Below are 27,411 nucleotides of genomic sequence, written 5' to 3'. Positions count from 1 at the left end.
GTCTATAGGATTGACTTATACAGTCACATGTGACTTTGGCAAGTACCAAAACTCAATGAAGACTTGCACAGAATTTAGCAGTGCACCAATGAAAGTATATCGTAATTTATGAAATACAAAAGCCAATCATTGCATCAGAAAATATTCAACTTCACTATTAACTTAAAAATTTTGAATGTAAATATCACTTACCTAATTGGCAAACACCTAAAAAACTGAAAAGCATAAGAGTACCTAATGTTGCTAAAGGTGTAGATAAACAGAACACCATTTTCGATACAATGTTAATTAGAATCTTCTTTTTGAGGGCTGGTGCCTCTCTGATAGACAGGTAGACAAAGATAGACATAGATATCTCTATTCTTCAATTCATTTATCCCTTGCTAAATATATAAAGACATAATTAGATAAAGGTACAAAGCTATGTGTATAGAGATACTGATTATATATTGTGCTTACAATGAAACTAGGAACAAATTAAATATGATTCAAAATCAGTATGATTTTGGTTCTTTTCGAAATCATTCAAGGTAACACTCATAAGTATGAAAGGCAACAACGTATTGCTGAATAAATACAAAACAGTCATACAGAGTATCTTATTTGTATAATATCATCCCATTCTCAAAAATTAGCATATGTAGGTAAAGAGATTTCTAGAATGGAATTAACCAAAATATTAATAACAGTTGTCTCTAGGTAATGGGATTTGAACACAATACATATAGTTCTTTAAAAAAATTTTGTTTTAACATTTATTTATTATTTTTGAGACAGAGAGAGACAGAGCATGAACGGGGGAGGGTCAGAGAGAGAGGGAGACACAGAATCTGAAACAGGCTCCAGGCTCTGAGCAGTCAGCACAGAGCCCGACGCGGGGCTCGAACCCACATACCGCGAGATCGTGACCTGAGCCGAAGTCGGACGCTTAACCGACTGAGCCACCCAGGCGCCCCTAATACATATAGTTCTTATGCTTGGATTTGAATGATCCACAGTGATGATGTGAGATCTTTACAAATAGTAACAACAAAAAAATAAAGCAGCAATACAGATCAAAAGGGAGCCTGGTAGTAATTAGAGCCCGCATACCAAAATGGAAAGATTTCTCAGAAGGAGGAATTAAAATGTGGCTATACCTCAAAATGGATGAAAGTACACACTTTGTCCTAAAGTAGGCTGGCTTACACAGTGTTTCTCAATGAAAGGCACTGATAGCGCACTGGGTAGGGCAAATTTTCATTGTACTGAATTCCCCTTGCAAAGTAGGTGGCATGTATGCCTCCACTACCAAGTCTTTATAGCAACCAAACACTTTCACACATTTGCAAATGTCCCCTCAGTAGTTGCAAATCACTGGCCTAGAGGATTGGACCACTTCTAGTGATTTATGGTTACCACACAAACTGATTACACAAACTAAGTTCTAAGAATAAACATGAGAGGAACAATGGGTCATTATGATACCTAATCAACATTTAGATCAATACACCATGTCACTTAGAAAAGCCTTCTACTTTGATGCCCCTGCTCTATTATTTTTATTTTGCTTTTAAACTAACTTTAACTTTTGTAGCAATGTGGAAGGAACTGGAGAGTGTGATGCTAAGTGAAATAAGTCATAGAGAGAAAGACAGATACCATATGTTTTCACTCTTATGTGGATCCTGAGAAACTTAGCAGAAGTCCATGGTGGAGGGGAAGGAAAAAAAAAAAGAGGTTAGAGTGGGAGAGAGCCAAAGCATAAGAGACTCTTACAAACTGAGAACAAACTGAGGGTTGATGGGGGGTGGGAGGGCGGGGAGGGTGGGTGATGCGTACTGAGGAGGGCACCTTTTGGGATGAGCACTGGGTGTTGTATGGAAACCAATTTGACAATAAATTTCATATTAAAAAAAAAAAGAAAAAAAGAAAAAGAAACTAACTTTAATAATTTTCAAACTTCTACCTTTAATCCTTTTAGCTATATACTCACAATTACATATTTTAAAAAACCAGATTTAAACTATATTTCTGACATTTTTTTGGATTCATCAGAATTTAAGGAAAAACGGAGGGTTACATTTCACTGCATGGAAAAAGGGTGGGCTTTAAGGGAAAGGGTGCTAGGGCATTTGGGGGTTAATTAAATATACTGGAAGAAACTAGTGACATACAAAAGCAGACTTTGTTCCAGAAACATTTTGAATTAGGGACACATGGGGAAGCTGTCCTTTAGCTATAAAGCAAAGTAGCTGTGTTGTAACATTAACAAAAACCATCATTTCTGTGCCTCTCTTACCAAATAACTGTTTCTACAGCCACATTACCATCCCAAATGGTAAACAAGGTAAAAATCATAGAGACTCCCATTTGCATTTTTTTTTACCAACTCTCATAAATGTAAATTTATAAAGATTTTATCTTGTAAGAAACTATTTCAATGGAATTTAAAGTACTAAAGAAGAAGCTATAATGCATGGCTTACCAAGCATACTGCCGGCCACCAGGATATCAAAGAGTGTGTCTGCATAGCGGCGATAATCTAATCTTGAGCCTGTGGAATCCAGAAACTTGGCTACAGCTTCAAGGTCATCACCAGCTTCATTAAGCCCCTGGACAAGTGTATCCCTGAAGACCGTGGGTTCGAATTTCTCTTTTTCATCTAAAATAAATGTTACAAATTATTTTTTTTATTTATTTTTTTTAAACACATTCTATCCCAAAAGCAACTATGCATTTCTTTGGTTTATTGTTCTTTATTTGACAGTGTAATTATTTAAAAGTTTGAAGACAACTAAGTTCTTCTACTAGATTTCGATGTTCTAAACCCCTTGTTTAAACATTTATTAAATCAAGTAATTTACTTTCTATTTAGAGGTGCCAAAAAACACATTAATTCTATCTAATACATAATAGAATTAATAACTGATCATTTATGTCATTCAGAGAATAGGTCAATGTAATCTATTAATCTTAACCATCCGAAAAAAAATAAAGTAGAACAATCAAAACTTAAAATTTTGTTTCATCTGAGATAAAGAAAATGATCCAGGGACAACTGCCTAAGAATAAAGGAGAATATATAAATAAACAAAGGTTAGGAGGGAGGAAACAAAGAGGGACATATCTTTTTAAAATTATTTTTATTATTAACATATAACATTAGTTTCAATCATCAATATATCAATTCTATAATTGACATACTACTTTCAGATATACAACATAATGATTCAATTTTATATATTTTGCAAAATGATTACCACAATAAGTCTAGTTAATATCCACCACCATGCATCGCTAGATCTTTTTTTCTTACGATGAGAACTTGTAAGATCTACTCTCCTAACAACTTTCTCTTATACCATACTGTATCATTAACTACTGTACATTACATCCCTGGGACTTACTTATTTTATAACTGGAAGTCTGTTCCTTTTGACTACCTTCACTCATTGTGCCCACCCCTCCCTCTCTGCCTCCAGCAACCACCCATCTGTTTTCTACGAGTTTGGGGTTTTTTGTTTTGTTTTGAAAGACTCCCCACCTAAGTAAGATCATATGGTATTTGTCTTTTTCTGACTTGTTTCATTTATCATAATGCCGTCAGGTCTATCCATGTTGTTTCCAATGGCAAGATTTCCCTCTCTTTATGGCTCAATAATATTCTATTACATATGTATATACCACATTGTTTAATCCATTCATCCATCAATAAACACTTAGGGTGCTTCCAGATCTTGCCTATTGTAAATAATACTGCAATGAACATGGGGGCGCATATATCTTTTTGAATTACTGTTTTCATTTTCTTCAGATAAAATTTTTTTAGTTCAGTTTTCTTCAGTTCTAAATTTTTTGAGGAACTCCCAACCTGTTTTCCATAGTGACTGTGCCACTTTATATTCCCACCAACATTTCATGAGGATTTCCTTTTCTCCACATCTACATTAACACTTGTTATTTCTTGGAGGGACGTCTCTTTTTACAAGGTAAGTTATTCCAGGGCACTTAAAATATTTAATATATATCATGAGCTAGATGTGTATATTTATAGCTTCAGAGCAGACGCTCTCAGTCTTTTTGGTCTCATGACCCTTTGCCACCCTTTACAAAAAGTACTGAGGATTCAGGGGCGCCTGGGTGGCTCAGTCGGTTAAGCGTTCGACTTCGGCTCAGGTCATGATCTCTGTTCATAGGTTTGAGCCCCATGTTGGACTCTGTGCTGACAGCTCAGAGCCTGGAGCCTGCTTCAAATTCTGTGTCTCCTTCTCTCTCTGCCCCTTCCCTGTATCACACTCTGTTTGTCTCTGTCTTAAAAATAAACATTAAAAAAAAGCTACAAAATAAAATTACTAAAAAAAAAAAGTATTGAGGATTCCAAAGAGCATTTTTCTGTAAGGAGGTTATATCTCTGGATACTTACTTTATAGAAATTAAACCAGAAAATTAAAAAATATTTATCAAATAAAAAAAAATTAGTGTGAACCAGGCTTTCTTGAATCTCTTTAACACCTGGCTTAATAGCAGACAGATGGAGTCCCATATCCACTGTAATATCACACATCATGTAGCCTCTGGGAAACCACCATAAACCAGAGTAAACATGTAAAAGAGGCAAATAATATCCTAGCATTATAATGACAATATTTTTGAATTTGTAGAAGCCCTGAAAGGGCTTCAGAGGATTTGGGAATAAAAATACATGTAGCTTTCTATCCTCAGAGACTTCTTGTGGAAGGTCATTTGGAGTCAGATCTTTTTTTTTTTTTTTAATTTTTATTTTTTAGTAATCTCTACACCCACTGCGGTACTCGAACTCATGACCTGCATATCCAGAGTTATCAAGAGTTGCTTGAGCCAGTCAAGCACCCCTTAAACAAACCTGATCTTAAACAAAGCAAGGATCATACACTGTTGAAAAGAAGTGAAGATGATAAATTGGAGGAGGTCAGAAGAGGCAGAAAAAAAAAAAAAAAGCTAAATTAAAGGTAAAAGTAAGATTCAATTCAAAGGACTTCTTCACCTTTACCTTCCCTTTAGGGAGAATGAGTTGGGTGTGGAAAGGGAGGGGCAAAAGATGAAACAGAGACTTCACAAAAATCTTACCATAAATACCTTTAGGGAGATAAGTGGATACTGCAACTCTAAGAAGGGAAGAGGGAAAGGAGAGGAAGAAGACTATATTATATAAAGAAAAGAAACATTTCATGAATAAAAGAGTTCTTGGAAATGGAATGTATGACAAAATAAGTTAAAAACTCAATAGTAAGAGCTGAAAGACAAAGCTGAGACTATCTCTTAGAAACTAGATTTAAAAAGTCAAGAAAAAAAGACCTAGAAAATAAGTGCAAAAAAATAAGAAAAAGAGCAGACAAGTGAAATGTTTAAATAATGAGCATAATGAGAATTTTTTTAAAGCAATCTCTACACCCAAGGCGGGGCTCAAACTCACAACCCCAAGATCAAGAGTTACCCGCTCCACCAAGCGAGCAGCTGGATGCCCTCAGAATTCTTTTTTCAAAAAGGAAAGAAATGATTTAAAAATTTCAAGAAAGTGTTACAGAGTTGAAGGACATGAGTTTCCCAATAAAGAACTGTCTAGACACCAGCACAAGGATTCCAAGTGGGCCCACAACAAGGCTCACACATTATCGAGAAATCTCAACACTGGGAATAAGGCAGCTATTGGAAGTTTCAGGGGTAAAAACCCAAATCACATACAAACTACCAAAAAACCAGAATGTCATTAAATTGCTCCACAGAAATATCAGAAACCAGATGAAATGTCTTCAAAATTCTGAGGGACAACGATTTTGAAACCACAATTCAGTGTTCAGCGTAACTGTTAACTCAGCACAAAAGCTGGATAAATGTATTTTGAGACACCTGAGGCCTCAAAAATGATGTTTCTCATACAATCTTTTTTAAAAGAGCTACTGAAGCAGACGCTCGGCCAAAAATGGGAGAATAACTCGTGATCTTAAGTCAGGAGATCCCAGGAAAAAGGAGGAAAAAAGAACATGAGCCAGGAAATAGGATTCTCCAGGACACCGGTGAAAAGACATTTCAAACATTTCATGTTGACAGCTGTACTGCAGGCCCAGGGAGCAAACTGACCAGGGGAGCTTTTCACTATGAGTCTAACATGATGGAGGATAAGAATTCCTAAAGTTTTTGTATTGGAAGGTTTACAAAACAAAGGGAAAGGTTAGTACTGACTAGTGTTAAGGCACAGAAAACTCATCAAAAAAGGGAAGATAAATTATGAAACATTAACTCCAGAGGTAAAATGATGTTCAGATAGATCAAACCAACCGCATAACAGTTGAGCTATGAATAGCAGGTATAAAGTCCCAATAATATAAACCCTAAATAGTGGCTAAGCTAAAACTGTGTCACAGAGAAAGAATTGAGAAGAGGTCTGCACGTGAAAGAGAGCTAAATCTTCATCTTCCAGAGTACAAACAGGAAAGTCAGGAAAAAACCATGTAAGGATGGTATTTGGTTACATGAATGTAAAAATTAAAACAAGCATGTAAAAAGCAGAAGGCATTTCTCTGGGGATCAGATTTGCTGTCTCTATCATATGTCTTGCAGAATTCTTTTGACTATTTAAAACGCGTGACTGTGATACAATTAAAAACTACTTGAAAACCAGACAGCACCTGCCTGGTTTGTATAGACTCACTGTTTATCCTGATCTAGTAGAAGGGATGAGTTGTAAGGGGTTAACACCACAGCACAAGAACCAGAGAAGAATGGCATTCCCAGTACCAGTCAGAGTCACACAGCATAACATGCCATAAAGACAGATGTAAATTGAACACTATTTTTCATGAACAAGAGATAAAAGTCCTTTTGATGCCATAAGCAAAATATTAAGCAGCCCAGAACATGCAAATGTTGAATGCAAAAAAAAAAAAAAAAATATATATATATATATATATATATATATATAATTAAGGTCTTGTTTTGTAGAGGGGGAGGAAGAGAATGGGAACTCCACAGGAATAGATTATGAGAGGCTGTTAGAGGGGGTAATCATGACTGCACACGAGGAACTCACTGGCAAGCAAGGGAAACTTCACCCCCCACTCAGGGTTCAGATTTACCAAAAGGTAATTCTCCTTTCCACTTGGGAGAGAAAGTTTTCTTTCCTTGTAATATGAGAACATGAGAAGAAAAGACTCCACAAGTTGTTTACTGTCTTGTAACCAGCTTTCAAAATCAACTGACGCCATTCCTGCAATGGCACTGCGACACATTTGGATGTTGACTCAGGTGGTAGAACAGACTTTGATGATTTGAAAATTATTAATTTGAAGCAGTGGAAAATGAAAGCTGGTACACAGGTAAAAATCTAGACTATGCTAAGAATTCATGCAGAGGGCTTTGTTTTGAAACTAAGAGACAACTTAAAAACTTGTGTCTGCACAAAGCCCTTCATTTCGGTTTTATTTTCCTAAGAGATTTGCCAAGGAAGAGGAAAGTAAAAGGAGGGAGACAGCAGGTCACGGCCGAAGATACTTCAAAACAGTGAGCAATAACGCAGTAGGTCAAGATGATCCCTTGTAGCTCGGGAATCTAAAGAAATCGTGATGGCATGAAAGGATTAATCATTCTTTTGTAGGCTGAAAAGCAACTCCCATCTGCTGAGATAAAATGCCCACCCAGTGGAATGCAAAATTCCCCAACAAGAAAATGGCCACAACCCTGACGAACGTTTGGAGAAACATGACATTTTACCCAAAGGTTCTTTTTTATCTGAAACAACATTACGTGTAATTTGTACTTCACATGAGGAAAGTCTGGCAAAAAAAACTAACAAAATCCTAATGAAAATATGCTATTACTCTTTGAGTTTCCATTTGACAGGTCAAACCTCCCTAGAAGCGGGAAGTATATAATTAGGGTCTCAAATTTATACTGTGCTGGTGAATCAGAAGTGTGACACTACAGAGTTAGTCATGCTGGCCCTTGTACTGACACTGAGAAACAGGTCTATTTCTGATGCTCAAATATGTCCGTAAGTTATCTAAACACAATGCTTTCACTGGATACCATGGTAACTGGTTAATATAACACTTTTCCTACCTGTTAATTAAGTGATAAATAGCATAACTTACATCCCTTTTTGAATGTCACTTAGTTATAATAAATGAGTAAGAACTATCATGGGTTTTCTACCTATGTGCATACACACACACACACACACACACAAACACACACACACACACAGAGTTCAACATTTGAACATTTACCAGCTTAGTCGCTAACACTTACTGAAAATCTAAGAGTATTTAAAACTGTCAACACAGATGAAATGGAGTATGTGGTCACTCTGGTTGCCTGTAGTTGGTTATTTTTTTTTCTCTCCTATTTTCAGTAATTTTAATCCAATTTCTCTACAAAATTTATAAAGAGGAGAGTTCAGTCATTAACTATTTCATTTAGCTAAGCATAACAATGGCTCAGGGGAGAAATTCCATCATTTCAAATTCCCACAAGTCATACTAGAAAACATAATCTCTTTGAAGAAAGTATCATAAACAAGATGTGCATATTTTATAAAGGAAAAGAGTCTGAACGGATTTCTAAATGATGTGTCGCGTCATAATGTTTAATTTTGATCTTAGGCAATAAAAATAGTTTTGTTTCCCTGACTTGGCATGGAAGAGCATTATTAGCTTTGTTAGAAAACAATTTCAAATTGAAGACAGACCTTCAGAAGACAGCCTAGCAAAATGACCTTGAGATATCCTCACTAGATTTTTTTCCTTACCTCTACAAAACTGCCAGCCATTTATCTGAAGTCAGCCCTATCATAAGAGCAAAAGAAAAGCCAAAGCACGATAAATCATCAGGATGCAATTCGCTATTATGAAGAGCAGAAATTGAGGTTGACTCCATTTTTTTTTTTTTTTTAATTTCCAACCAGCAGGCACAAAATAGCTCAAGTGCTTAAATCCCCAATAGATCTGAGTTATATGAATCCACATCAATGGCAAATAATATATATTTCTGGGTAGCTCTGAGTATTCCAGCAGCGGTAAGACACAGGCACAATCTTGCCCACTAAATGAATCAGAGATAAACCAGCTCAGATTTAGAGAAAACCTTTTTGGCTTAAAACTGTAGACTGACTCTAAGGGCCAGTTGACTTGTTGAATCACGCCTGCTGTTGTGCAATACACCCTTGGGCCCTCTCTTGGCTTTTAAGCTCAGTTACCGTGAATCAGCGTCCCACGAATAAAGCTGGAGATCCAGGTCTGAGATTAACATGTTCCCCCAGTGGGCAGGCGATGGCAAACCTTTCTGCACCTCACAGTTGGACATATATTAGCTATTATCACATTACCAGGCCCAACAATACCTTAACTATAATTAGCTTTCTGAACTATATCGTTCCTTACTGATGAAATGCTTCTGAAATCATCCACATCATTTTCCCCTCATTGACTGCTTTAAACAATGAGAGAAGGAAGGCACACTGACTGTAACACCTTGTGTTAATATCAGGGTCCAGATTTCAATGGGGAAATATCATGGAGACACAGTTTATATGACAAAGATGGGACTAAGCAGAAGGAGATGGCTGAGGTCATATGTGTATTAGTTTGTAGGGATGAGCCAGGGATGGAAAAAAAAAAAAAAAAGAAAACGGGAAAGCACAAGACAAAAATTACTGTACAAAATAACCACCTTTTGCTTAGTTTACAGTTTCTTAGTTTCATTGTTTCAGTACGAATGTGAATTCCTTGCAAGCAGCATCTACAAAGAAATCCAGCCTCGTGGCTATCTAGCTACTCTCATGAACTCTTCCACTCCATTGATTGCATGGAGACTTCTTTTTCTTCTGCAAGGCTAGACTTGCTACTTATGCAGACACCATCCTTACGCAAGACAGCGGAAGGTTCAGGGGCCACCTCAACACTGGAAATGCCAAAGCCGTAACATATGGGTCATCAATTCAACAATGTAGCACATGATACCATTACATGCCATTATGTTTCATAATCAGTAGTGAGGCCTTCAGAGAGATATCCCACCATCATTTAGCTTTCTACATGATATTTCCTTAAATACGTTTCAGTTACTATCTTAGTGTTAGTCAACATAATAATCTTGTACCATGTTTCCTTTTAAAAAGTTTCCTAATCAGGTTATGGCTCAGCTATTTTTTTTTTTTTTTTTAAGTCCAAGAGGACTTCTGTATAAGAATGCCAAACTGATTAAACACTTAAAATTTAAAACCATTCTTTATGCAGAAAGGGTAGGGAGATGAACATGACCTAAAAATAAGTCATTCACACAAACAGAAATTTTCCCAGTCATCAAACAGGTTCAACACTACCTTTCCACAATAAAAGACACTTGAAAATACTGAGTTTTCAAGATACTTAGGCAATAAATTTAATGTGACCTCTTAAATTCTCAAGAGTAAAAACTCCTCAATATCTCCTTCCCTAGATTACCTCTCTCCTAAGTTTTACCATCTTTGCTTTCAACATTTCCTTAAAAACAACAAAGAAAGCAAAACTCAAATATAAATGCTGATGTCAAAAATAGTGAAGTTTATCTAGTGTCTTCATAGCCTCACAGGAGAGTGAGGAAACCTGAACAGACAGAATCATCCTCATTTTGTAGATAGACACAAAGTTTAGACAAGTTAAATGACTTGTCTGAGGTCAGACACCTAAGTAACCTTTCAGAGGCTTGGAGGCAGAACTTCAGATTCTACATTCAGAGCCCAGGAGAGTAGAACTAGTGAGCTTAGGTGTGAACAAGGATAATTCTAATCCTTCCCCAAACTCCTGTCTTGCTGAGAACTTCACCTACTCTCTCAGCCCCCCAGTCCCACAAATAGGCAGCACAACCTACCCCTTTTCCGAGTTTTGAACCGCTGGCCTGTTAGCACTGGCTTCTGATGCTTATTCATAAAATTTCTGAAAACAAAGAAAAAAAGATTATATATTTCAAATAAGCAGTTCATAAAAAAATGTATGGCTAATAAGCATATGTTCAACCTCACCTATACTGAATACACTTTTAAAAAGCAAGGTGTAATTAAAAAAAATTTTTTAATGTTTATTTATTTTTGAGAGAGACAGAATGTGAGCAGGGGTGGGGCAGAGAGAGAGAGGGAGATACACAGAATCTGAAGCAGGCTCCAAGCTCTGAGCTGTCAGTACAGAGCCTGACATGGGGTTCAAACTAGGGAACCATGAGATCATGACCTGAGCTGAAGTCATATGTTCAACCAACTGAACCACCCAGGCACCCCAAAGCAAGGTATAGTTTTAACTGTCGAACTGGCAAAAATTTTTAAAGTTTAATAATACCTAGTGTTGACAAAAGACATAGGGAAAACCACAGACATAAACTCTGGCATAGGGAATAAATTCCACACAATACTTTTGGGAAGCATTTGGTGAATATAAATATTTACATGTTATAACGTGTGGTCTAGCATTCCTTTTCCTAGAAATTTACCATTTTACCTGCACAAATATGCATTTTATGTGTGTGTGTGTGTGTGTGTGTGTGTGTGTATAAAGGTTTAGCTGCAGCATTGTTGAATGCATAAAAACATGCAAAGTTAAATGCTCATAAACAGTCATCTGGTTAGATAAGTTATCATAAGCCATTAAGTGGAATGTTATGAAGCTATACAGAAGAATGAGTTAAATCTAAATGTACTGCATTTCTTGCTCTGGCTACCTCTCTGATTATGTTTCCCACACCTGCATCTCTCCCCATCACTCACTGTGCTCCAGCCAGACTGCCCTCTTTCTTCTTCTAATGTGCCAGAGAAGGTTTCCTCTCCTCTGGGAAGATCTCTCCCCAACCCTTGAGGTGGCTCCCTCACTGACACACTCAAGGGCCTCCTTTTCAGAGAGGCCTTACCTGTACATCCCCACTACTGGTGTCTGTTCTTTCTCCTTTTACCTAGCTTTACTTCGCTTCACAGCCTTTAGCAGCACCTGACATTCCACTGTTATCTGTTTGCCTGCGGTCTACTTCTCCCATGAGGGTGAAACCTCTAGGTGAGTAGGGACTTTGTCCGTTCTACTAAAAGCAGTATCTTTAGCATCTAACACAATGGTAAGTAAAGAGTGAGCATTTAGTAAATACTTGTTAAATAAGCTGTTGCAGACATGGAAAGATGTTCAAGGTACAGTGTTAATGGAAAAAAGCAAGTTAAATAAAAGTGTGAAGCATAACTTTTTGGTTACAAAGAGAGTATATGCAATTTTTGCTTTTCTCTGCAAGGAAAATTTTAAAAAGAATCAATTATCTTTAAAAAAAAGTAAAAAAAAAAAAAAAAAAACCCTGCTCCATAAGATCTTTTACAAATTAAGAATAACCTTGCTGGCATTAATATTATAACCTGAAGATATATCCAAGTTGCCTAAATTATGAAGACCAAACAATTTAAGAGAATGTCAAGCAAATGATTTAATTACCTTTCAAGGGTCTTCTTTAAATTGTGATTTGAAAATGTTCAGATTTTTTCTGATTAAGTCACTATTAAACAATCAAGAAAATTTGCAGTATTTAAGCGAATTATTTATGTCTCAAAGTTTAAAAAAAAATCTTCAATAACATGGAAAAATTATTCACTTTATACACCAAAACCTTCTTTCCACAAACAAAAGAAGAAAATCTCCTATCTTCATATAGAAAGCAATCTGCTTATCACTCAAAACTTTAATCATAATTTAAGTGGAACTGATTAAAAAATAAAGTAACAAACACAAAAATTTCTTCTATAGTTTCAGTACAGATAATTTTTATTAATACTATAGTGTGAACTTAATATATCATGCTTTGTGATATAAAGGTGACTAAGCCAGATTCCGTGCCCTCAAGGAGCATGCCTAGGGGAGGTAAAATCCACAAACATTTACAACTCAACACAAGTACAACCTAGAACAAGCTCAGAGAGAGTGATGGCTCTTGGTGTTTGGGGCAGCTGCTACATACTGAAATAATTACAAATGCAATAAACTCTGTTTGATACAAGTCAGAAACAGAGCTTCTCATGCATTATTTACATTCACCACAAAACTCATTCAGAAAGTTCCTTGTTGGCATTTTCAGCAGATTCACTCTAGATTAGCAAACAGGTCACCGGGGGTACATGTGATAAATGGGCGCGCGCATACATGTTTATAGTGTCTACCCCCCTCCCCAAACATTACAAATATCAATGTTTTCTTGTGCCAGCAAAGAAAAACACCTGGTAAAGAGTTTAGGGCTCATACTGAGATATAAGAAAAATAGACCCCAGGTAGCCAGAAGCTTTTCCAGCAGATGAACATGCAGGAACGAGTTACTCTTTGCCAAAGATGTCTCTATTTTGGAATCAATAAAAAATACTTTTGAAGTGTGAGCCTTCACTAAGAGTTTTATTTTAAGGTCCAGAAGACAAACTCACAGAATTCTCTACCTCTACCTTTGCATTTTGTTGCTCTTTTTCTGCTAATGAGGAATCACCACAAAACCCAGCCTACCAATGACAGAGTTACTCTATTTTAAAAATCTTTAGCTCCATTTATATTTATACTTTGTTCAGTTCTAAACACAAGTTTGTTTCTTCGTGGTCTAGTTTCCTGGGCTTACCATTCACACTCTCCATATGCTATATGTGGAAGATAACATAATAAACATGCAAACAAAAAAGCATACAGAGATCTTGACGAACACAACAGCAAATATTAAAACAAACACAAACAGAAACTCACCTACTGGTATTGAAAGACTAAATGAAGATATTCTGCGCAGCAAGTCTCTATCGCTTAGCTGTTACTATTTAGAGCAGAGGTCTGGCTTCTCTCTAAATTTAGCAATCCATGCTACATTATAATCTGCTCCAGTGAGGGCCAGGCTTTATAAGGCACTCACTGAAGCTGTGGCAAAAGAGAAGCAAGGGCACTTTGAATAAGAAACTGTGCTAGTTTAAACCTGGGAAAGTAACAAAAAGTAACAAAGACAGCTCTATTAGGCCAACATCAAAAGCTTATTTTTATTGGGTTGCATTACAATTTACAACTTGACAACAACGAGAAATGCATACTTGTGTGTATGTGTCTATGTGTATTTATTTTAAAATCAGTTTTACAGAATCCTCAGAGACAAAACTTATGTGGGATACAACCTATGCATGCATATATGTATGCATATAAAACTATAAGCCAAACACACAGACAAAATAAAAATAAGCTCATGCTGTCCCCCCAAATGGAAAAGCTCCAGGGTTTAAAATAGTATTATTCAAGAAAACTGTATGCAAAATGGTAAAACAAAATGGATTTAAATATTTCACCTGCCATCTAAGAGACTAAATTTCTTGGATATTCCACAAGGTAAAAAAGACAGTGAAGTATTAAAATGATTCAATCAACCAAAATTCAAAACTAAGCACCCTATTCATGAAATAAACATTTTTTGAATACATTCCTATTTAAGTCTAAATGGAAAGAGTTTTAGGTTTAACATAATAGATGAATTTCACCCACCTCCCTCTATTAATATTCTAGCTGTCCTGGGTCCTTCGCAGATTCCATCCCTTACTCCCAACAGGACTCAGGGCCCAAGTGTGATGATGGGCCAGCACTCAGATGGACTGGCCTCTTGCCAACAGTGCACTAATTCCACCAGTTGTCCAGCACACCGTGAGTAGACTGCCCTGTTGTATGTGCTCTTGCTGGTGCTCTCCTTCTTTCATTCCCTTCATTTTGGAAAGAATGTGATCTGCCAGAGAAGGACTTCTTACTGTTCCTAAAAGGGGACGATTGTTCTTCTGGTCTGGATAATATTTGGAGTGTGATAATCTGCCTTATGTAATACGTTACACTGCTAATATGCACATATAAGTATGCTATCCAAACAACCTCAACTTTAGGAATACGCATACACAGGGGGTGCCTCGGTGGCTCAGTTGGGTGAGCATCTGACTTCGGCTCAGGTCATGATCTCACGATTCGTGGGTTTGAGCCCCACGAGTGGCTCTGTGCTGACAGCTCAGAGCCTGGAACCTGCTTTGGATTCTGTGTCTCCCCCTCTCTCTCAAATATAAACAAATAAACATTAAAAAAAAAAAAGTCGTTTGGGAAAACAACTTGACCTTTAAGAATCATGAGTATGCACACAGGACAGTGGGGTGGAAATCTTCTGCAAAGGGATAAAAGAAAATTGTTTCGGCTCTGTGAGCCACATGGTCTGTTTCAACTACTCAATTCTGCTGTTATAGCCTGAAAGCAGCCACAGACAATATGTAAACAGGAGGTCGTGACTGTATGGCAATAGAACTTTATTTACAGAAAACAAGTGGTAGATCAGGCTGGGCTCCCAGCCTGGGATTGCAGTCTGCCATCCCCCATTCTAATGCAGTGCGTCCAACAGGAGTGTCTGTGGTGGTGGAAATGTTCTAGATCTGTACTGTCTAATACGGCAACTACTAGACACATGTAGCTGTTGAGCCCTTGAAATGTGGCTGGTGTAACTGAGGAATTAAAATTTAATTTTCATGAATTACAATGAAAATAGCCAATGTGGCCAGTCGTTACGGTGGGCAACCCAGTTCTAAAGCATTCATTATAGCCTAACACACTTCAATTTAATAAAAAGGTGAAAATACATACAAAGAATATGAAGTTTTTAAATAAAGTGGCTTGGAGGAGCGTTTTGCCCAAATTTCAAAACCTGGTGGCTATTGTGAGAAAAGAAGAACCCATCAAACTTCCATGTGAAACTCTCTCTGGGTAGTAAATAACCCTAGAGACAGTATGAAGGGAAAAAAAAAAAAAAAAAAAAAAAAAAAGACTTTCCGTTCTAAGATAATAAAAGTTACCAGGCAGCAACATCATCTCCAAAGTATAAAGTGTTTGGGAACGGCACAGTAACACCAGCACACAAAACTGGCAATGTGATTGCCACTTCACAGCAACATTCCCATGAAGCACTTTGTGCTCAGGAGGAACGTTCAAGAACTACCTTTTATTCTATACTCCAAATGAGCGAAATAATGTACCATAAGAAGAATGAACTAAAAATTTCCCAAAGTTATAAACTCTTCTCCTTTCCATTAAAGCTAAAACTCTAGGAACATACATCATAAAATCCTTCACTGAAAGTTGTGTCCAGGAGTCATTCGGGTTCATAAAAATGATCTCAGAAGAAACAAAAATAATTAAGTTGCTCTCTAAAAGTGTAAATTACTAACATTCTAAAGCAATAGACCAGATAAATGCCTACAATAACACTACAGTTTGTTGCCAAGAACAACATTATCTTTTTAAATGTCCTTATGATTTTGTACCAAACAGCCTCTATACTCAAAATCATCCCCAGCCTCTACAGAATTCTTCATTATATCTCCAGGCACATTCTATGTAAGCTTTAGTTTTTATAATAATTGGAAAAAAGAAAAAAAAAAAGAAATTTCAAATAGTAGCCTATCTATAAAAAAAAAAGTTTCTAAATAAAATCAGATATTCCCTTCTTTAGTACAAAAATATTAGTCACTCAAATGCCACTCTACTTAATACTGGTTCAGGTTACATACATATAAACATGGTACTGAGTCTTCTTACACAGTGAATGGCAAAAACATTTTCCCTCTAAAATCTAAAATAGTACGTTAAAGAAATATAGGCCAAGGTCACCTGGGTGGCTCAGTTGGTTAAGCATCTGACATCGGCTCAGATCATGATCTCGTGGTCTGTGAGTTGGAGCCCATGTCAGGCTCTGTGCTGACAGCTCAGAGCCTGGAGCCTGTTTCATGTTTCAGATTCTGTATCTCCCTCTCTCTCTGCCCCTCCCCCACTCACACCTGTCTCTCTGTCTCTCAAAAATGAATAAACGGTAAAAAAAAAAAAAATTAAATATCACTATTATATTCATGTCCCATTTCCTCTTATCCTTAATGGTATGAAAGAACAAAAATAATCTTTCTTAAAGAGTACCAAACTTAATAATAGTTCTCCCCTCAAAAACTTACAACCATCTCCAGAGGGACATTAATGGTGGAAATTTAAACTGTGCTAAGCAACCACCTTACAAGGAAAGAGTGACCAAAACCCAAAGGAATTGTGCTGTGGAAAAAAAGCACTAAGAGCTTACTACTCATCTAAATCTTTTTATGATATAGAGGCATCATGATAAAATTTTCATTATCATATTTCCAGAACAATTTCACGCCTTACACTTATTAGCATATCTACCTTGGTTCTGAATGGTGATACTTTGCTTTCCTTTTAGCAAAAATAGAAATATTCTAAAAATCACATTTTAAGTATCAATGTACAACTTCTTCAGAGAAATAAATTAAGACAATGTGTAATGTCTGGGAATGCAAGCTGGTGCAGCCACTCTGGAAAACAGTATGGAGGTTCCTCAAAAAACTAAAAATAGAACTACTCTACGACCGAGCAATTGCACTACTAGGCATTTATCCACAGGATACAGGTGTGCTGTTTCGAAGGGACACATGCACCCCCATATTTATAGCAGTGTCATCAATAACAGCCAAAGTATGGAAAGAGCTGAAATGTCCATCGAGGGATGAATGGGTAAAGAAGATGTGGTATATATACACAATGGAGTATTACTTGGCAATGAAAAAGAATGAAATCTTGTCATTTGCAACTACGTGGATGGAACTGGAGGGTATTATGCTAAGTGAAATGAGTCAGAGAAAGACAAATATCATATGACTTCACTCACATGAGGACTTTAGGAGACAAAACAAATGAACATAAGGGAAGGGAAATAAAAATAATATAAAAACAGGGAGGGGACAAAACAGAAGCGACTCATAAATATGGAGAACAAACTGAGGGTTGCTGGAGGGGTTGTGGGACAGGGGATGGGCTAAATGGGTAAGGGGCACTAAGGAATCTACTCCTGAAATCATTGGTGCACTATATGCTAACTAATTTGGATGTAAATTTAAAAAATTAAAAAAAAAAAAAAGACAATGTGCAATGTCACTTATTTCCTCTTAAGTGAAGTTATTTTATAAAACTTTTAGGAAGTTGAATAAAACCCTAAAATGCTTTCACTCTATCAATTCATGTCCTCTGCTTAATGTAGATTGTAAGAAGTAGTTCAGGGCATGCATATTCCCTTCTCTGGGCCCTTCTCCTTTCCCCAGATCCTTCCCTTCTTCCCTTAACAACTAGCCAGGCATATTCATTCAACTTCACAGATAGTCTAATCTTACTGATGTGATTCTTAAAGTCTCTCAACACTTTGAAACACACACACACACACACACACACACACACACACACACACACACACACACCAGACATTTGTAAGAGCACACTTTGGCTTTTAGAAAACCAGGTTCTCAAAAATAATGTTTCAAAGTATTTTAATAGCAAAACGCCCCAAAACCTCTGTTCTAGGTAAGTTAAAACACTTAGAACTTTTGCCTACAAGCAAAAGTATTGTGATGACTGCATACCTACAATATTTCAAACTACAAATTCTAAGAATTTAGAAGAAATGGTGGCATAAAATAAGTAAATGCCCAAAGATTGGGCAGCTGTGGTTTAAATATATATTAATTTGTATTTTCGGGGGGTGCTTATTATGTGTTAAGCATTATTCTAGAGCAGTGATCTCATTCTGGGGTAATTATGTGCCCTGCAAGGGAACATGTGGCAATGTCTGTAGATATTCTTTTGTCATGCTGGGGAAGTGCGGATGCTACTGAAATCTAGCAGGTAGAGGATATAGGTGCTGCTAATAATGGACAATGCACAGGAGAGCCCCCCCCCCCCCACCAACAAAGGGTTATCTGGTCCAAAATCTTAATTGTGCCAAGGTTGGAAAATCCGACACTAAAAAGGAAAAAAAAAAATTGTGAGCAAAACCAGAGACAGCCTATGCTCTCCAGAGTTAAAAGCTGTGCACATACATCTAAACATACCAGAGCAGTAACCAGGCAGATATTTCCTTGAGTGACTTATTTCTGTTTGCCAAACATTGATGTTAATTTTAGAGAAAACACATTTATCACTGAGTAGCTTGTCATAACTAAAATCAAAAGTGCAATCAGTATACAAAATAAATGCTTGCCACAGTCTTTAATACTAATTGCTGTCTTTCCACATGGATAATTGTGCATCCTCTGACGATCAGGCGGAAGACGGAGGGTAGGTAACAATGTGGGATTGAAGAGGGAGGCAGAAAATGCGGAGGGCGAGCGAACAAACTTTCCCTACTTACGGATATCACAGCACTGAGATAAAAAGACCACAAGGAAAAGATAAAAAGTATATGACTGAAAACTGCAACTGTTTAATTTTTTGGACTTGGAGAAAACAATGATGTGTTAAGTAGAAACAGAAAAAAACCTAAACGCCCACCAAATTCTATATACATGATACAATCTAAGCTACACAAAACACACGTGGTCAAGAGAGCGCATAGAGTTCAGGGAGCATTTTATTCCTGTTCCGTTATTTGTCTGTATTTTCTATAATGTAAGAATGCATAGCCTTTTTAATTAGAAAAATTGCATGTTTAAATGGAAACTCTTTAACCTCTTTTGAAGTTTAAAGCAATCCCCAAAGTGTGGCAATAATATTATCTGTGCATAAGGAGAAATATGACCCAGGCTCTAAATATCATTTCCTACTAAAGAACAAAGGTCTCTTGGATAAATGACTGATTCCAAGGTTAGAGCAGGGAAGATTCAATATGATACTCAGAAGTCATGTGTCAGAAAGTACTGAATGGCTTTTAACAAAGAAAGATAAAAATAGATCAAACTACATAAAAACTATCCTGAGGACAATCTACTGACATCACCTGAGACAATGTGGCCACAAAAATAATTAACAACAGCATGAAGAATAACTCAGTGAGTAAAATAAGAATCTGGAGGTCCAGACTCATTTATTTTAGCTAAAAGAAACAGATCAGTGCACAAGGGAAAGAGAAGTAATTAGACATAAATGTAAGTTTTCTTTTCAGTAGAATGCCAATGGATACATACAGAAGGAAACATGGAGTTAGAAAATCATTGTGCCAAAAACTGATTCTTGCAAGGATCATCAATGGATGGTAAAAGTGCCCTGACACACTGTGTGTGTGTGTGCATGCGCATATGTAGAGGTGCTTGATGATCAACAGGATATTCGAAAAGCCTCAAAGCATCTTCACATCAGTTACAAAAAGAAAATGTTAACTCTGCAGTGCAGGAACAAGATAACACCTTAACCCAGGGACAACAGACATCACATGACTCCAGACAGTTTACGGTTAGAACAGGATATTATCTGCGTGGCATTCCAAACAAAAACGCATGATCTGAATCTAATGATGAGGAAACAAAGGCACATCTAGGGACATTCTCCAAAACAACTGGCCTGTATTCTTCAAAAATGTTAATGTCTCAAAAACAAAAACAAAAACAAAATAAAAACAAAAATCAAAGAACTATAGCAAATTAAAGGAGAATCAAAAGGGCATTACTAAATGCAGCATGTAATCCTTGAGCGCATGCTGTACTGTGAGGAATTATATACATATTATGTGTGTGTGTGTGTGTGTGTGTGTCTATACACACACACGTAATGTATTTAGGATAGTACTGGGGGTAATTGATGAAACTGGAGTGTAGACTATGGCCGTAAGTATGGTATCTATTATAAATTCATTGAATTTTACTATTGTACTGTGGTTCTTTAAGAGAAATATCTTGTAAAGAAATATGCTCTGATGAAAAAAGGGGAAAAAGTGTATACAACCTCCTTTTACATGGATCAGAAATAAAGTGACTGTAATTATAGAACCAAGGAGCAAAGGCAAACATTGGAAGACATACATGCTTTAGCGAATGAGGGTGGGCAACAAGAGTAATTCAGGGAGCTGAAAAAGCCCAAGAACCTAAAAAACACAGGGATTTTGTATTTTTTGGGACTGCTTAGAAATAAAGCTTGCCATAGAGAGAGTTACTCTAAATTCCCAGATCCTTCAGAATTTGGTCAGCTGTGATATAGGAAATTACCCTGCTGTATTGATTGCACACTCCAGTAAAAAAGCAAACAAACAAACAAAATAAAACCCAACTCTAGATTTGAAGATCCTTAGAATACATTACTCTGGTTAATGTATTTCTTTCTATTTGTCCCATGTACAGTATTACACCCAAACGGTTTTACTGTAACATCATAATGAGGGTTCTTTATACTGCTGCACATACAGACTACACAAAATCCTTGGCATAGCAAGCTATATGACCTGCTTAGCAATGCCCTGCACTACGTATGTTATTCCTGCCATGGAAGTAAATATTCTATATTACAGTCCTAATTGAGGAGATATTCAGAAGGATGATATGAAAGAAACTATTATTAAGGATTACCATCATAGAAAGAGTAAAGTCAGCATTAAAAAAAATGTGTATGTATGCAAAATATGTGAGGGTTTTTTTTAAGTGTTTTATTTATTTTTGAGACAAAGAGAGAGACAGAGTACAAGTGGGGGAGGGGCAAAGAGAGAGGGAGATACAGAATCTGAAGAAGGATCCAGGCTCTGAGTTGTCAGCACAAAGCCCAAGGCGGGGGTTTGAACCCACGAACCGTGAGATCATGACCTGAGCCGAAGTTGGGTGCCTAACCGACTGAGCCACCAGGGTGCCCCAGATGTGAGGTTCTTAAAGCTAAGAAGTTCCAGCTTTGAGTAATTCAAAACAAATACCTAAAGGCAAAATTATGGTTCCTAAACAGAAAAGGCTTCTAAAATTTTTAAATAAAACAGGCCATTATTTTTTCTATATATCTAGAAAATATTTATCTAAGCAAAAAACACCTAAGTACAAAATACTACATAATAACTGATTAAGGGGTGCCTGAGTGGCTCAGTTGGTTAACCATCTGACTCTTGATTTTGGCTCAGGTCATGATCTCACACTTCTTGGAATCCAGTCCCATGGCAGCCTCGTGTTGGAATCTGTGCCGACAGTGTGGAGCCTGCTTGGAATTCTCTCTCCCTCTGTCTCTGCTTCTCCCCTGCTTGTAGGTACATACACTCTCTCTATCAAAATAAACAAACATTTAAAAAAAACTGATTAAAAAAAGATATATTCCAGAATTTTCCTATCAAATTACTTTTTTCCTTCAATACAGGCAATGAAAATATTTTTCAAAAAGCAATTTAAAACACTTATTGATGGGGTGCCTGGCTGGCTCATTTGGTAGAATGTGTGACTCTTCATATCAGGATTGTGAGTTCAAGTCCCACATTGTGTGTAGAGATTACTTAAATATAAATATTTAAATAAACTTAGAACAATTTATTGAGGGGCACCTGAGTGGCTCAGTTGGTTAAGCGTCCAACTTCGGCTCAGGTCATGATCTCATGGTTTGTGAGTTTAAGTCCGCTTCGGGATCTGTGCTGACAGCTCAGAGCCTGGAGCCTCCTTCAGATTCTGTGTCTCCCTCTCTCTTCCCACCCCCCCCCCCCCCCCCCCCCCGGCTTGTGCTCTCTCTTTCAAAAATAAATAAATATTTTAAAAAAATGTATCAATCAACTGAATTATCAACAGAATAAAAATAAAATCTCACAAGTTGATGATTTGGAAGGGCTATATCTATCAAGATATGATTTTATGTTACCGTTTGTTTACCTTATTAACATATGGTCATACCATTCATATTATAATGCATACCACTCGATTACTTGAATAAGGTGTGAAAAAATACTTTTTATAGAGAAAATAATTCCTTAAAAATTGATAATAAGATCAGTTCATCATATACCCATGGTGGTACATTTAGAGAAAATAAGGAAAACAGATGGAGATAAAATATCTATAAATCTAACTTTAAGTAATGGCCACTGTATACATTTTAACATACTGCATAATTCTCTATTAGGTTGGTACCTACATACAGAAAATATTTAAATCCAATTCTATCACCTTTTCTAACATTACAGCAATGAATAACCTAAAAAATGTCCTTGCATTAGAACTTGCAGTTACAAGATTTGATTCAATGACATCCTCTAGGATCTTTATTTTATTTTGTTTATTTTTTAAAGTTTATTCGCTTATTTTTGAGAGAGAGAGAGAGAGACAGAGAGCAAGCGGGGAGGGACAGAGAGAGGGAGAGACAGAATTCCAAGCAGGCTCTGCACTTGAACCACCCAGACGCCCCACAGGATCTTTATTTTAAAACCTATGTGTTCTAAGGGGGCTCCAGGGGCTCAGACAGTTAACCATCCAGCTCTTGATTTTGGCTCAAGTCATGATCTTGCAGTTTGTGGGATCCAGCCCCTCATGGAGCTCTGTACTGACAGCGTGGAGCCTGCTTGGGATTCTCTCTCTCTCTCTCTCTCTCTCTCTCTCTCTCTCTCTCTCTCTCTCTCAATATAAATAAACTTAAAAAAATTAAAAGCTATGTGTTCCAATGCATCACTTTAGGAAAATCAGAATCATTTTATTTTATTGGACTCTGTTAAACTGTAAAGTACCACTAACACACTGATGGCATAAAAATTAATAGTATAAAAGGGCATAAAAGTGAAAAATAAAGACCACTTTCCAACTTTCACCCATAATCTTATGTCCAAGGAGTAGCATTCCACTCCATGTAAACAATAACAAATTTAAACCTTTAAGATTGTCTGACTTGTATCCTTTCAAAAAATGTCTATGCGTATATGTCAACAAATTCACATACGTGTGTGTATAGAAAATGGGTTGAACATTTACGATGAGCACCCAAGATATGCCAGACCATGTGCTATCAAACGATCCATAAATTCATCCGTTGTACCATGTGTACTACTCCGAGGGGAGATGAGGACGATGGCAAAGGCTAGGTATGTATGGAAATAGCAGATATACCAGAAATCTCTGCACCTTCCCCTTAATCTAGTATAAACCCAAAACTGCTCTAAAAAAGTAGTCTTAAAAAAAAAAAAAAAAAAAAAAAAAGAATCAGCAAGGAGTAGTGCCAAATTCCAGAGAGCAAATCATTTTACTAAAGTTGATTTTGTGTCAGATGCAAAACTGGTAGGAGTCTATATGACTACTTGTTCAAGTGGGAAGTTAGAAGATAAAGTTACAGAAATGGGGATTGAAGTATATTCCATTCTTCTCTTAACCAAGGAGAGGAAAAGAGAATCTTCTAGAAAAAGGATTATACCCCTGACTAGTAACCAGTGGGAGAATTTTGCTTTGGAGCATTTGCTTAAAAAACATGATCATGGATTTTCAGGAAACTCAAAGGTGGTTGTGGGCAGGCATCCAAACATTTCCACATTTATGAGTTCTCTCAACCAAGCCTGCAACCATTCCCCCCACCCCCCTCACCCTGCCCAGAAGGGGACCTGCCCAGGCCTGTCTGGCAGATGAAGCCTTATTTGAAGGGTGGCACAAAAATCACTTACCATCCACACGAGTATTTCACAATTGCCAAAGCACGAACTGAACAGAAATGTCAAAGCCAAGCCCCGGACTTGGTGGTATACAGCACACTGATGATATGGGACTGTATTCCTTGGAATAATTTTATAGCAGTGGACTACATAAATTCAAATGTAAAAAGACAAAATCCCCAAACACTGAACAAAAAGTAGCATAGACCTATAAATTCTCAAGTACATTTTTTTTTTTAAGGTTCAAACATATAGAGAATAGCTTGTTTGTATTTATTTATCAAACATACGACTGGTACTAGTCGACAGGAATTCAACAGGGGTTAATCAGACAGGTTGCACAGTGCTAGTTTTCTACCAAGTGGAGGTTTAACCCAAGCACTGCACAAAAACCTGGGGAGTGCGAGTTAACAAGAATTAATAGTCTCCAGTATGTTAAAATAATCCCATGATACATTTGAGCTGTGGTTGCGTTTATTAATGTTTTAACAATTAAATATGTTTTACTTTTTTTTTTTTTTAAGTTTATGGATTTGAGAGAGACAGAGACATCATCAGTAGGAGAGGGGCAGAGAGAGAGAGAGAGAGAGAGAGAGAGAGAGAGAGAGAGAGAGAGAGATAAACCCTAAAGCTCCGTGGTGACAGCACAGAGCCCAAGACAGGGCTCAAAGTCACAAAACCATGAGATCATGACCTGAGCTGAAACAAAGAGTCGGATGCTTAACCAACTGAGCCACCTAAGTGCCATGATTTTTTTTGTTCTGTTTTGTTTTGTTTTTACTTTTTAACTCACAAGTGATAGCCATGAAGCATAGAACCCTTTGAAAACCAGGGACCCAAAACCCAGATCTTCATCTAATAATCCAATAAAGTGCTGATGTGTCAAACCACTTGCTTGAGGTCATGCATTCCATTCTAACATTGGTGATAAAGCAGAGATAAAAAGCAAAAAATGCCTTCCCATCAGGGGCTTCCATACTGGGACCAGTCAGGGCCAGAACCTGATCAACCTGGTTTCCATTCAGTGCACTTTCCAAAAAGCCAACCAAAGTTGTAGCATGGGCTAGGGCAATTATTTACATGATACTCGAAGGCAGTTTTTTCATTATTTGCCTCATAGACTTTACGGTTTAGAATTAGATAGAGTAAAGCATAAATATTAATTTTCAAGGCTATTCAAGTTCAGCACTTGGATAAATTGAACTGGCACAGGCTACCTCCCAAATGCCAAGTGGTTTTCCACGGAGTTCCGTTACGGAAACATGTATCTTTAGTGAGAGGATTTAATAAAAGTCCTGCTTCTGAGAGACATGTAAATAAGAAATCTATGGCAACATGGTTTCTAGTATCACAGGAGCTGGTTATCACATCGTTTCCTGCAGAGGCTCACCTCTAACAAAAGCACAATCTTCACACTCCTCAATACCAAAGCCAGACACCGTTCCCCTAGGCAGCAGTTTCCTCTGTCCGTGCAACGTGGGGTTCTCCTTCCTGTTTATAATAACCTCATTCTATTACCTCGTGTACTGAGAAAAACACGTGCCATTTTTTTTTCTTAGAAACGATCACAAAAAAAAATAAAATAAAAAAAAATAAATAAATCCAGGAAGCTGTCGAAGTTAGTTTGAAAAGAAGTAAGGTCCTCTGTGCAAATGAACAAGAACAGGAGGACAGTAGAATATTCTAAAACTGCTCACCCAACAGTGGCTTAGGATATATTCTCTGCAGTGTGTAACAGTTTGTATTCCTTCTGATTACTCACCTCTGCCTGGTGGTTTTCTTGATATTTATTTAAAAGTCCTCAAAGATAATAGTACATCTAACCATTGTTTTTTGAAAGTCCTCATCTGACATAAAATCTGAAATATGAATAGACAAAATATAATTCTACATCTTTCAAACACTTTGCTCAACATAGGCCAAATCATTCCACTTGGCATTTAACTGCCCCAAAAACACACTTGCTGAAGAGACCCATGGCATCAGCATCAACATTAGAGTGAGCTAAGAATGAGAAGTACTTTTGCGCATACTCTGCTCACATCAGTACATGTTATATTACAAAATCAGAAATTATTCTAAGTCATGTGTTTTATTCCCTAGTAGATGCAGAGGGAAGATACTGCAGAAACTCCTAATGACAACCACAATCCTGCATTAAAATGGTTCACATTAATCTGATTATTACATCCCTGTTTTATCTCTCAGGTGTAACTGTTTCAGCAACATCTCTAATCCACTGAATAAAAGTAGGAAAAAAATATATCAGAACAGTCCAACTGAAAAGAAGTCAAAGTGAGAGAATAAAAACTCCTAAAATTCCTTTAAGGTATAGATTTTAAGAATTTCATGGATCAGAGATTCAGAAATATTTAAAAACTAAACTTCAGAAAGAATTTCCTGCTTATTGTCTAGGTATTTATATTTTAATTATTTTGGAAAATTTCAAAGCATATTGTAATCAAGGACAAATATTCCAATAGGTGGCCTTTTCTCTTCCATTGTTTGTTTTCATGTCTATTATCAGCTTCCTGCTACCACCAATGCTGAAGATAGTGGTTTGTACTTTTGGACGTAGTCTTAAACATGTGACGTCACATTTTATAAACTACTCGAGAGCAAGAACATACGATCAAAGTGTGCTTTAAAATATAATCTACTACTCTCATGATCTTAAAAAGTAGACATATTGAGGAAAACATACCTTTGAATGAAATCATTGCTAGTTCCAGTATAGTTGGCTGAAACACTGCAGCCAATATTTATTTTATAAATATTTATGATGTTATAATATTTTATGTAATTGTTTTTCTTGGGGGTTGTCCTCCCTGGAATGCTGTCCATTTTCTGGTTTGCCAAATTCATCAGCCCTTCCAGACTTGGTTCAAAATCTCACTTTCTCCAGGAATTAGCCCTCCCACTGAGCTCCACCCATTCTGGAATTCACCTTTGTGTCTGTACTGCTCTGGTTGGGGATTGGAGAAGGCTGTGGGGAGGTGGGGTCATTTGAGCTGAGAAGGATTT

The 27,411-nt window shown here is 36.9% G+C and overlaps 1 protein-coding gene across 3 annotated transcripts in view; it reads right to left on the bottom strand.

Moving 5' to 3' along the window:
- Positions 1-27,411, bottom strand: part of BZW2 (basic leucine zipper and W2 domains 2) — a 63,428-nt gene that overhangs the window by 29,580 nt on the left and 6,437 nt on the right. For 2 of the 3 annotated variants that reach the window (XM_045052445.1, XM_003982820.5), the window contains 2 exons: positions 10,864-10,928; positions 2,468-2,644 (listed from right to left, as the gene is read on the bottom strand). In XM_045052445.1, coding sequence (XP_044908380.1) covers positions 2,468-2,644; positions 10,864-10,921 — 235 coding nt within the window. In that variant the 5' untranslated portion in view covers positions 10,922-10,928. Of the gene's footprint in view, positions 1-2,467; positions 2,645-10,863; positions 10,929-13,730; positions 13,807-27,411 lie in introns of those variants that run through there. The other variant, XM_006929231.4, reaches the window with a different exon arrangement.

The sequence above is a fragment of the Felis catus genome, chromosome A2 (assembly GCF_018350175.1).
Source record: "Felis catus isolate Fca126 chromosome A2, F.catus_Fca126_mat1.0, whole genome shotgun sequence".
In the NCBI taxonomy this organism is placed as follows: domain Eukaryota; kingdom Metazoa; phylum Chordata; class Mammalia; order Carnivora; family Felidae; genus Felis; species Felis catus.
Note: the sequence above shows the minus strand (reverse complement) of the source record. Positions and strands in the feature narration are given on the sequence as shown.